This window comes from Gallinula chloropus (assembly GCF_964237585.1).
Source record: "Gallinula chloropus genome assembly, chromosome: 5".
In the NCBI taxonomy this organism is placed as follows: domain Eukaryota; kingdom Metazoa; phylum Chordata; class Aves; order Gruiformes; family Rallidae; genus Gallinula; species Gallinula chloropus.
In genome coordinates, this window is record NC_140090.1 from 231,699 (window position 1) to 244,128 (window position 12,430).

The window sequence follows — 12,430 nt, forward strand, 5'->3', positions numbered from 1 at the left end:
TGATTTGGGGTTACAGGGATAAAAATCGTATTTTAGAACATGTACAAAATGGAAACATTCTCTTAGGCATTAATGAGAAATTCTGCTTTAGGTATTTCAAAAAGACGAAGAGTGACAGATGAACGGGAGCTGCGTGTTCCTCTCGAATACGGGTACGTTTTGCCTGTGCTTTGTATTCCTTTAAGAGAGATTATACCTTCAAGAAATGGCAGTAAGATTTTTTTTTTGAGGCTTAATAGTTAGGAAAGGTTTAGTGGTTTAGATTTCCAGCTCACAGCGACTTTGAATCTCTTTAAAAGGGTCAGTGTATTTCATGTGTTAATTTTTGTGCATCAGATTTGCTCTTCTGCAAACATTTTAGCAGTTTTGTCACTGGAAATTAATGCTGATGATTAGATCTGAGCCAGTATAAGATTCCAAGTAACTCTTAAGCTGTTTAAATTCTGGTAATGTGTAGGTAGCTTGGTATAAATAAATACACATTTAGTCATGGTTTGGTGAGTCTACATGGTAACAATTTCTGGGTTTGCCTATTTGATTTACGATGCTCAGCCACATTTTATATATGTGCCTTTTTTCTTTTTATGTAATAATCTTTAATTTACATTAATTACTTGTTTTTTATAAAGTGTATTGTTGTATACAACTATTTCATATTACTCTAGCTGGCAAAGAGAAACCCGAATAAGAAACTTTGGTGGTCGTCTTCAAGGAGAAGTAGCGTATTTTGCACCTTGTGGGAAGAAGCTGAGACAATATCCTGAAGTAGTAAAGGTACATTCCTTTTTTAACTTCTGTGTTCTAATGCTACTAAGCATGCTTGCAATTTAAAAATGCCATTTCTTTCTCTCCAGTAAAGAAACTTATTTCAAAATATCCTGTGATGTGAGGCGTAATGTATCTCAGTCTGTTACTGATTTGATCTCCTATAAATGCATATCCCCTTGATAGAATATGCAAAACATTACACTCACAAAGTTAGCTGTGCATCAAAGCTGGGTTGTAATTATTTACAAGCTGAAGTCGAAAAATATGTGATTTTTTCAGTATCTCAGCAGAAATGGAATAATGGATATCTCAAGGGACAATTTCAGCTTCAGTGCAAAAATAGGAGTGGGTGACTTCTATGAAGCCAGAGATGGACCGCAGGTATCCACTTTTTAAAAAGTAAAGTTTTTGATCCAAGGAACATTACCTTAAATTTAGGTGAAGTAATTTTTGGTACAATCTGAAGCGTTGCCTGTTTTTAGCTAATTCTTTCTAGAAATTGTGCATATTTCATAACAGCAGTTGTATTGAGGCGTTCAGAACTTGATCCTGGGCAATGTTGAAAACGGCTCCTCTCTGTGATTTTGGAAGGAGGTTGCAGGAATTCGGCATGCCTTATGATTAGTTCCGAGCCTCTTTTTGTCTAGCATGAAAGACCTCTGAGCTACATATTTTATCTTAGCATTCAGATATTTCTGACTAAAACTATTTCTTCCTTTATGGTATAAACTTAATGCTGATAACTATGTGTATGCATTAAACCACACTCTTTTTGTGTATTCATATGCATAATATATATAAAATACGTGTTTAGATACAAGTGTTTCCTGTATCAAAATACCATCTGAGCTTCCCAAAGCATGAGATTTTTATGGGAAGGAATGCTGAGAAAATTCTCTAAGGGCTAAATCAGTTACATTGAAGCATTACCTTTAGCAAGCAAACACTACAAGGATTGCCTGCTTCTGATAGCGCCTGTGTTCCTCTCTCCTGGTACAGTAGTAACGAGGTATTACAGCTTACTGAAAACAATGATTAACTGAATTAACAGGTAAGCATATCTGGTAGAAGTGGGCCATGCAAGGGTTAGAGGAACGTTTGAAGTTTGGCAGATGTGGAAATTCAGTGATGGAACCTGTAGGCTTGAAACTGGTGTCATTTAGAAAGGTGAGTTTCAATGTGATTTGAGGTGATGGAGAGGGTACAGGGCCATATGAGTTCGAGTAATATGGATAGGAATTTTGCATCAGATAGGTAGTAGGTGGAAGAGAGTGTCGTGGAGTGACGCTGAGGTGCGCGCTAAGATTGCATCTTGCTGGTTTTGGATAGTATTTAATGGCCAGAGTATCTGTCACAGAATCACAGAACAGTGGAGGCTAGAAGGTACCTCTGGGGGTCACCACATCCCAAATCCCCAACTCCAGAAGGGTCACTTACAGCCAAATATCTAGGACCATGTCTAGATATCTATTCCAGATCTCTAAGGCTGGAGACGATACAGTCTCCCTGGGACACCGTTCTGTTACCGTTATGATGCACTTCCTGGCGTGCAGGGGAACTGCATGTGTCTCACTCTGCGCCCACTGCCTCATCCTGCGATGCGCACCTCTGGAAAGATCCTTGCTCCATCCCCTTTGCACCCTCCCTCCAGGTATTTACATGTGTTGGTGGGATCCCCCCGAGCTGCCTTTTCTCCAGGCTGAGCAGTTGCAGGGTCATTATGTAATTAGGGAAAAATTGAGCCTTTGATACAGCTTCATTCAGATCAATTTTAGTTGAAGATGAAATATCAGTGGTGGCAAAGCACAGACCTGAATGTAGGTCTGTGGGAGCAATCGTTAAGTTGTGGTAAACATAACATGGCATTTTTTCCCAGTAGCATTTTGCATAAAGCTGTGAAAATAATGCTGCTTTCCACTGAGTCTGGATGCTTGTCTAGGATGGTAGCTGAATTTAGGAACAGGAAAGGAGTAAACTTTTAAAGTACTTTCTCCCTTCTCCTTAGTGTGAAGTAATTCCTGTGTATATTAGTCTTTCTCAGAGTACCTGATGATGGCATTGCCTGAGAACTAATGCAGTGCATCTTTATAAGGCATGATGTAACTCTTAAGCAAGTTCTTAAGTTTACTGTTATTTACTGAAGAGACTTATTCTGTGAATACCGTAGAGAATAGTCAACTAGAAAATCAGCTGTCATATGCATTTATAATGTAGCAATAATTATTTGCTTACTTTTCTAGAGACTGGAATTTTAAAAGTTTGTCCTATTCTGAATTCCGCAGCTCAGTTCAGAAAGCTTTGTTGTTAACTACTTCTCACAAATCTAAACTGAAATTAATGAGGCTGGCTGCTTCCTGCAAAGTGCCAATGGTTTTGTTAATTAGTTTGGTTATCAGGCTTTGAGCTTGATTCTGCTTTCATGCAAATTCATGTAGTGCCTTTTTGGCAAATGTCCTGATGATGGTGTGGTGTTGTGATAGATGGTAGGTACCCGACGGTGAAAAATTGAATTAAGTTCTTATTTTGATTAGTTTCAATAATAAAACACATTTCAGTGTTTACGCCTCTTTTTTTTCTGTGTGTAGTGAAGTGTAAGTTTCATGGAAGCCCCTGATTCTCCTTGTCTTGGGGCACAACCCCTGCATTTTTTCTTCGGAATATTGAAAGTTCACAGAATATCAGATTGTACCTTCTTTTACTAGAGATGTATTTCAGGCCAGATTTTAAAATCTATTTGAGCACAAAATAGAGATGACCAATTAACTCTTGCTTAATCCTTAATGAATGTGTTCTGGACTACCTTAGTCTTGCCCTCTGTTAAACTTGGGGAATCTTGTTGCACGGTGTCCTTTGGCAGGACATGAGACAGTCTTTTCCCCACTCCTTGAATGGCCAGATCCTTTTGCTTATTGAACCTTCCGCTAGCTTCATTTGATGGCCTGGACTTTCTCTTTTGGGACGCATTAGGAAAACATAATCCATAAATCCATGGTTTCTGTGGCACTAATGCTCTTGTATACCTCTGTCTATCTTTTCTGCACATGTCTTATCATTAGTATGATTAACCATAGAGAATACAATTACAGAGCAAGAACATTCTCCATTGCAGTATCTAGGATACTTCTTGCACTACAGCTGCTTCTCCTCCTTTTCTTTGAATTCTATTTTTTTTTTTCTTTTTTTCTCCCCATCCTCTGGCACTTACAGTTTATGGGGTGAGATTTCCTAGGTTGGAGGTTGGTGTTTGTCATAAGTGCAGTATTAAATCTAGCTCACGTTGTTCAGCAAAGTGAACCTGTGATAAATTGTGAGGTACTACACAGTGAAATGAAAATGTACTTCTAAGTAGTACTCTCAGGTAACTATTTTGGATTAAAAAGTCCATAGTGATGATGCATTCTACACATAGGGATTTGGTCATGTTTCTGAACAGCTTGTTTTTAGGAAAACAGCTGATAACAAAGCCTTTTGGAATGCCTGTAAACTAAGTGTGAGATGTACCCTTGGGATGGTCTTAACTGGGAGTGAATTGGCCTTCAAAATAAGGTATTTTTGCAGATATGGAGAGCTTCCTTGGAATCTGAATATTGCATTAGCAAAATGACATTTATTTTCTTGAATCTTAACTATTTATAATTATGAAGAATGAGAAGAAAGAATTAAAAGAAAAATATTTAGAATAAGCAAAGAAAAATGTATTTTCTGGTATGGCAAATTTAATTTCAGTGCTTATGTACATACAAATGTGAAAACTTTGATAATGCAAATGTATTTTTTCTGAACAGATAGTGAATGTGTTCTCTAAGTTGCCAACTTTCATTCTTGCTTCAGCAGACATTTTCAGAGTCTTTTATACACCTTTGTAAGGCAAATTATGGAGTAGCTTACTTTTTTTTTTCCTCTGTGCTTTTCAAAAACTTAGGAAAATGGTAAACAGTGTTACAGTGTTGAAATATTCATGTTCAAACAAATGAGAGCAGGTAGACTGTCTTCCTGTTCTGCTCAGTAGATGCAGTAAATTCCACTTTGTTGAAGTAAAGCTGTTTCTACATGAGGACTAACTTTTGTATTTGTATTAAGAAAGCATTTCAGTATTTGTTTTTGAGATTCCACAAAACCCCAGGGGTGACAGTGAAAGTAAAGGTTGAATGGGTTGCTGCATACTTTGTTTAGTTACAGGATATGCTTAACTTGCAGTTCTGATAGGTGGATTCTTAAAAGTTACAAACCTTTGATTGCTTCGAGGTGGCACAGAAATTAATTGTCTTGCAGTGGATGAAGAGAGAACTAAATTGTACTAAACAAAACTTTAAGAGTAATATCAGTCTGTGTGTTTTCAACTCAGTTGTTGAGATGTACAGTGCTCCAGAAAGATGTATTTGGAAATACAGTACTGCATTTGTTTGTTGTGGATGTCAAAATGTTTGTTAACTGGAAGACAGTGATGTGTAGCTTGATGCATGGGGTTTTTTCATTCACATTGAGCAGTGGATTCTGTGAAATCAGAGTAGTTATTTTTCAGTTTATGTAATAAGGAAAAATCAATTTTGCCTTTTAAAAGGGTTGTGCAATAAGTGATTTGGTCTGAAATGATTAAAGCTATCACAGTAGTGACATACCTGCTAGGTAATAACTGTGTGTGTCACTGAATAGTCCTCAAATCTTGTGTAGTAGTACAGTTTGCATAAGCTCTCAATGTATAGCTTCTGTGCTATGTCAAAACATTGTGCTACCCAAAAATTACATCACAGTGCTCTCATATTTTTGATATATAAATAATCTGGGAAAAAAGATCTCTTGCTGTTCATGTTCTCAAGTGTCTTAGATTTATTTTTCCTTTTTTTAGTTTGTGTTTATAATCCCTGTCTGTGAAATGTGTCAATTAAAAGGGTGTGCAGTGGTGTCTTCTGAAGGAAGAGGAAGTCATTCCCCGTATCAGAGCTATGGAAGGACGTAGAGGACGACCACCAAATCCAGACAGACAGCACTCTAGAGAAGAGTCAAGAATGAGACGACGGAAAGGCCGACCTCCAAACGTTGGAAGCACTGAATTTCTAGACAACACTGATGCAAAGCTTTTAAGAAAGCTCCAGGCTCAAGGTAGGAAGTAATCACGACTTTCATGAACTGAGGGTGTCAGCCAGCGTATGGAGACTTAGCTTTCCTAAGGAGAGTGTTCCACTTGGCGTTAGTATACAACATTTTATTGTCAGAAATTTCCTATGTGCTATAGTGAAGCCTTTCTCTTCTAAGATCAGTAAATGTACACGTGATTCAAAGGAAGAAGAGTCTGTAAATGCATGTCTAAGAGCTTACTCTATAGTTACAGCAGTTACAGCTTACTCTATAGTTGCAGCAGATATCAAATAATCTCTTTATTAATGATGTATTTTTTAAATTGGCAAAAATTAATGTATGTTTGTTTTCCCCTGTGTCATCTCAAACAACACTGGACCTAGAAATGGAAACTGAAATTGAGGGCCACTGAAGTTAGCATTTCTGTAAAGCTTTTGGCTGTTCCAGGGAAAATGTTTTGCTTGTGAAATCCTTGACAGTGATGATTTAAATGCCCATGAGGTTGAGTAAGACCCTGCAATAAGTAGTACCAATGTTGACAGTAGAATGACTATGTATCAAAAGGATGAGGTTCTGGTTTTACAGAAACATTGGGTACCTAACTTTTGAATTTCAATTCTTTAGTCCGTAACTGTATCATATTTTCTGAATGCATCTCATCCAGTATGAAAGTCTTGCAGCCCAGGCGTCAGGATGTCTGTGTTAACATGTTTGGTTAGCTACCTTGTATTTTGTATAACCTCCCCCCTAACAGTGTGTGTGTCTGTAATGCCTGCCCTGGTGTGATCCTCTGCATCTTTTCCCCCTGTGCCCTGCACAGAGCACCGTTCTGCATAGGTATGGTTAGGGCATGCAGTGGGGATGCTGTGGGCACAGGGACAGAGACAAAGCAGCTTTAGAAACACCTTCGTGTGTGACATGGCTTGTAGTGTTGCACAGCTTTGTGTGTGTGTCTGTGTGTGTTAAGCTCACCACCACCTTTTGTTCAGTCTAAGAATTTAGAAACTGATGATGGGGATTTTTTTGAGACTCTGTATTTATAGTTGAGACACAGTGAGTGATTCCAGAAGTCTTAACTTCTCAGTGGGGAAAAGATAAGCCCTTGTCACTAAGCCATTTTTCACAGAGTCATTTTGGTTGGAAAAGACCTTTAATATCAAGTCCAATTAACCCAGCACTGCCAAATAATTTTTCTTCACTTTGTATCTTCCCTCCATTGGAGGTTGTAAGGGACGTGAGGGGAGGTGTGTAGGAGCACTCTCCTATGTCTCTTTTACCACCACACACTGTAACATGTAAGAAAATAAACAAGAGTGTATCATGTATATATGCAAGATGATTCACAACGTGTAATATTTTATGTCTGTTCATACATACCTTGCTGCTTTTTTTCCCCCTCACGAGAACCTAAGAAATTTCTCAGTGGCTTAGCCCAGGGGTTCAGCCAGTGCAAAGCTCTGTCCAGGTAAAAATGATTAGATAATTTCATGAGGTGATAAAGGAAAGCAGCGATTCCATGCTTTCTGAATTTAAAAATGTTTTCATACTCTGAGACAAGAGTTTTCTGCTTCAAAAAGATAGGAGAAATCAGTTTTTAAAGGAAGCAGTGCTATTAGCCTGATGCTATCACTAAATAGATACTTTCTTCCTCCATAAAGAGCGTTGTCTTTTATGTAGAAAGTATCCCTGTTCATTAGAACCATTGATGTAGCTATTGATACATGAGATACCAGTAAAGACAGTTGATAGTGGAATGTTGTTAAGATAAATGTGTGCAAAACAAATCCACCGTTTTTGCTCTTTCACTCATGTAAATGTCTGGAATATGAGCTCTATCTTTATTCTGGACAGCACTGGGTTTAGGAACTTAATGTTTTATTTTTGTAACAGAAATAGCCAGGCAAGCAGCACAAATAAAGCTACTGAGAAAACTCCAGAAGCAGGAACAAGCTCGAGCCGCCAAAGAAGCGAAAAAACAGCAAGGTAAGTATTACCTGTGGAAGCTTGCACATGCTGGCAGATGCTTTGGGGGAACGTAGAAAGTTGCCAGTGTCTTGTCATGTTCTGCTGATGCGAAGGTTTTCTCTGTTTTATTTGTTAGCTATTATGGCAGCTGAAGAAAAACGAAAACAAAAGGAACAGATAAAGATAATGAAGCAGCAGGTAAACTTCATGATTGCTAAATAAGCTCTTTAAATTATGTTTTGAATTACTGGATTGGGTATTTTAACTATTTAGTAAAATATTAAGTATGCCAATTACAAAGTGAATGTAATGTTTTAAAGATCACACAGTGTATATTATTTATAATGCTAAGATCTGTAATCATTGTTCATGATGTCAGGACATCCCAGTTTTGTCTGTGTCGATTTAAGCCACCCAACATAGATGATTGCTTCCCAGTATCAGTAAGAAATTAAAAACCTGCTTCTGAACTACTTACTGCGATGTAGTCTGTCTTCCTCTGGTTCTTTGACAACAGTTTTGTATCTGTTTGTTTAAATATGGGAATATTGTGATTAGCTTCTTCATTGTTCATGGGGGGCGGTCAGTGGTGTTAGGCTGTGTAAAGGCATGTGCCTCAGTATGCCAGTGAACTAATAATACATGTTTGTAAACCTACAGGTGTTGTGAAGTACTGTGATAGCAAATACTTCCAATAACAGTGAGCCTGTATGAACTTTGCCAAATGAAGCTACTTAGGGGAGCAGGCTGTTAACTTTTCTAACAACCAGTTTTTACAAGTTAGTGAAAAGCTGTGTATGTTAGGAATCTGAACATTCTAAAAAGTGAGTAATTGTCATCCAAAAAATATATTAGTGTGGTTGCTTTTTGTTAAGTCAAACGACATGATTTTTAGCTTTCAGTGAAAATACATCACTTGTGTGCAGCACAGGTACTGTTTTAGGTTTTTTACCCTCTTACAAGGCAGAGAATAAGGATATAGAGCCTAAAAGTAGGAAAAGTTGACTTCCGTAGGCCAGTTCAGCCTGTACTGCTGTTGAATTAGTATGTGTATGCATGGTACAGACAGTACATGTCATTAATTTTTTTAAAGATTGGTGTTACTGCAGGCTACCTTAAATATCTCGGGAATAGACAACAACTAGTCCTTGTAGGTAACATTTTCTGTTAAGAAAGTGCTCAGTGCAGTAGAAAGCTGGGACTGCTCAGCCTGGAGAAGAGAAGTCTCAGGGGGCCCCCACTGACACCTGTAAATAGCTGGAGGGAGAGTACAGAGGGGACAGCACCAGGCTCTTTCCAGAGCCACCTGTGACAGGATGAGGCAGCAGGTGCAGAGTGAAATGTGGGAACATCCCCTGAATGTCCCAAAACGCTTGGTCATCATGAGAGCTGTGTTCCTCTGCTGGGAAAACATCTGGACTATTGGGCTCCACTTCAGGCTTTTGATTTAGGCCTCCCAGCTTGCAGGGCTATTGCATGGCCTGGGTTTTGCTGTTAAATCTTTACAGCAAGTCCAGATGAATTTATTGCAACACTTATGTCCATAACTGTCCCTTCCTAGTCACTGTGACTGCAGCAACTTTTTTGAGTTAATGAAAACCTCAGCTAATGTGCTAAGAAATTTTACTATGAGCGTGAGTTATTACTGACAGACAAAACCATGCAGTGCAGAAAATGTGTCCTAGTCCCACAGTTTGCAATGATTGCATTTCTAAATCAATATAATCAGAACGTGGTTAGGTTTTAGGAACTAAGTCCCACAAAAGAGTAGATCTGGATGTGGTTACACAGCTGCTCTCTGTGGAGTGCTTGGCTGGCTAATTTTCCCCTTGCCACCCCGAAGCATGCTGACAGGTGTGTACTGTATGTGGCTGCTGTTTCAGTCACTTTGTTATTCTTCAGCATGTATGAAACTAAAAAAACCCAAACCAATAAAATCCCTGACCTACTATTCTGACATCCAGTCTCATCATCAGCTACCTGAACACTTTAAAAAGCTGGAGAAACTGAAGTGTGCTTCAGGCTGCATGTATTGCCCAGGTTGCGTGCGGGTGACTGTTACTAGCCGAGGGAGTTACGTGCTTTGAGTTCACAGTACTTGGGTTCTCCATGTTCCCCATTTCTTTGACAGGGAGATCATGTCAAAGCATTGTGCTTTTCATGCCATAGCTGCCATTTTCATTCATTCCTAAATAGTTCCACCATTGCCAGCTAGAATTTGAATGCTGCTAGTTTACTTTCACTGTCATCAATCTAGTTCTCTTTAAGCCACTAAAAAAAATAATGCTATGACAACTTAAATGTGAGCACCTATGCATAAGTAAGTGTTGGTTCCTTCAGGAATACCCCAGACGTTAACTAGTAAAAATTCTAAACACACCCTGTAATATGGGAGCAATTGGTTACAATGAGTATAAGACTTGATAACAAAAAGTATCTATGTATGAGCTTTGTCATTTTTGAATGTAAAAGCATGTTTACTTTCTCAATATTGTTTGGGTTTTTTTTTAAAGAAGTAATTTTCTTCCCCTTGTAGGAAAAAATTAAACGAATCCAGCAAATCAGAATGGAGAAGGAGCTTCGAGCTCAGCAGATTTTAGAGGTAAAAATAATGGCTCAAATATAATTTGTTGCCATTTTAAAGAGTGTTATATTTTAATAGTCATACATGTGGTTAGGAATATAACTAAATCTAACATCTCTAACAACCTGGATTTCCGAAGTTCGGGTCAAAACCATGTCTTAAAGTATTTTTCAAAAATAAATTTATATTAACTGCAACCCAAGTCTTGCAAATATTCCCTTGAGTTCCTGACCTTCTACACAAATAGTCTTCTCTTCACTAAAGTTAACAGCATAATTGTTTCTTTGTTATAAAACAAGTTTGCAATAATAAGATATTAAAGCAGCATCATGCTCTGCTCTGTATGAAGTGCAGTGGACTTTAAATACTATTTTTATATATCTATGTATCTGCTGGAATATGCTGGTATACTATACTAGTTTGCTAGTATGCTACCAAAGATGGATTGCCAAGTCTCCATTCATGGAAAAAATTTATGACTTCTTTGTTATTGGTGTTTTCTTGTTTCTGTGTGTACTTACTTAGCAAGGTGAAGCAGTTTTGAATGGGACTTGAAATTCTGGCTTAACTTGTAAAAAGTAAATGAATTCTGAATTGACTTGATTATGAAAGCTGGACTGGGAAAGAAATCAGTTGCAATATACACAATATGTGATGATGTTTAAACTTTTAAAGGCATGTGACTTTATTTCTAGTCAGATTATTTTCAAGTTGTGATGTTGATGTGTGACCTGTTTTGCATGCACAGGCAAAGAAGAAAAAGAAGGAAGAAGCAGCAAATGCCAAATTACTTGAGGCTGAAAAACGAATAAAGGTTGGTTTACAGGAGCTCCAAACCCAAGAACTGTGCTGTTATGCAGAATACGTGTTGATGTGAAAAAGCAGTAAATTTGGAAGAATATTAATTGATAATGAAACTGTAAATAGAGACAGCACACAAATAGTATGTGTTGATGTAAATATGTAGGCATACAGAGAGGTTTGTGACATACACACGCACAGATGTCTGCATACACACGAATATATAGAGACAGCAATTCTCTATGTGCCATTACGGCTTTCTTCATGAGTTAAATGCTTCCTCAGTACCTTCTTTCACTTTATGTGCTTCTAAGCATGCTGTGTCAAAAACTTTGTTACTTCTCAACAAGTTTAATCTTTCCTGTCCTGTATGTAGGACTGCAGAACTCTACAAACGTTGGAAAACTCAGTTTATATATGTACTTCATTTACTGCTTGGCATCCTTAGTGTTGTAACACAGAACTCCTAACTCAGTCGACTTGCTGCTACGTGTATTGCATACTCTCTGTGGTCAGTTTGCAGGGGGGGTATGTAAGGATTTAGTTCAGATGTGCTGTTTTAGTGTGAGAAAAGTGTGCAACTTGTAACTAAGTTTTGGTAGATGCTTTAAATACACTTTTGTTCCTCTGTTTAAGGAAAAAGAGATGCGAAGGCAGCAAGCTGTTCTTCTGAAACATCAGGTTGGTATATGTTCAGTTCATCAAACAAACAGAATGCCAATTTTGAACTACTGCTTAAACTGTATGGGGTGGGGGGAAAAGAACCTTCAAAATATGCCTTTGTAAAATTTCTGGGTTGATTCCTGTACAGATCTTTCTTTCACCTTATGATTTGTTGCTTTGCTTTGGTATTGGGGTCTTTTGGGGGATTATCAAGTGGTTTTATGACTTTGTGATTTCTGTTTCATAATATTGTGCCAACTCTTTCTACCAGGAGTTGGAGAGGCATAGACTAGATATGGTATGGGTATGTTTATTTTTGTACATCTAACACCGCATTGTGATTTGGTTGTGATATGGTTGTCATAGCAATGCATAAAATGTAGCACTGGCTGCTGTCATATTACATACTGCTGCATGGCTTTACAGCACAGTGCATTGCATACATCTGCTTGTCTTGTCGAGGAAAAAACCCAAACATGTCTTGAACAGGAGTATAAATTGAACTTGGCAATAAATAAATGAGGTTTTTAACCAGAAATCTATGCTAATGATATCCCTGTAGAAATTGGACTA

General features: G+C 37.9%; 1 protein-coding gene across 1 annotated transcript in view; it reads left to right on the forward strand.

Moving 5' to 3' along the window:
- Positions 1-12,430, forward strand: part of BAZ2B (bromodomain adjacent to zinc finger domain 2B) — a gene marked incomplete at its 5' end in the record, with an annotated part of 62,350 nt that overhangs the window by 19,991 nt on the left and 29,929 nt on the right. The window contains 9 exons of the mRNA XM_084265234.1: positions 92-152; positions 666-774; positions 5,658-5,868; positions 7,735-7,827; positions 7,946-8,007; positions 10,346-10,411; positions 11,142-11,207; positions 11,831-11,875; positions 12,129-12,155. Coding sequence (XP_084121360.1) covers positions 92-152; positions 666-774; positions 5,658-5,868; positions 7,735-7,827; positions 7,946-8,007; positions 10,346-10,411; positions 11,142-11,207; positions 11,831-11,875; positions 12,129-12,155 — 740 coding nt within the window. The remainder of the gene's footprint in view (positions 1-91; positions 153-665; positions 775-5,657; positions 5,869-7,734; positions 7,828-7,945; positions 8,008-10,345; positions 10,412-11,141; positions 11,208-11,830; positions 11,876-12,128; positions 12,156-12,430) is intronic.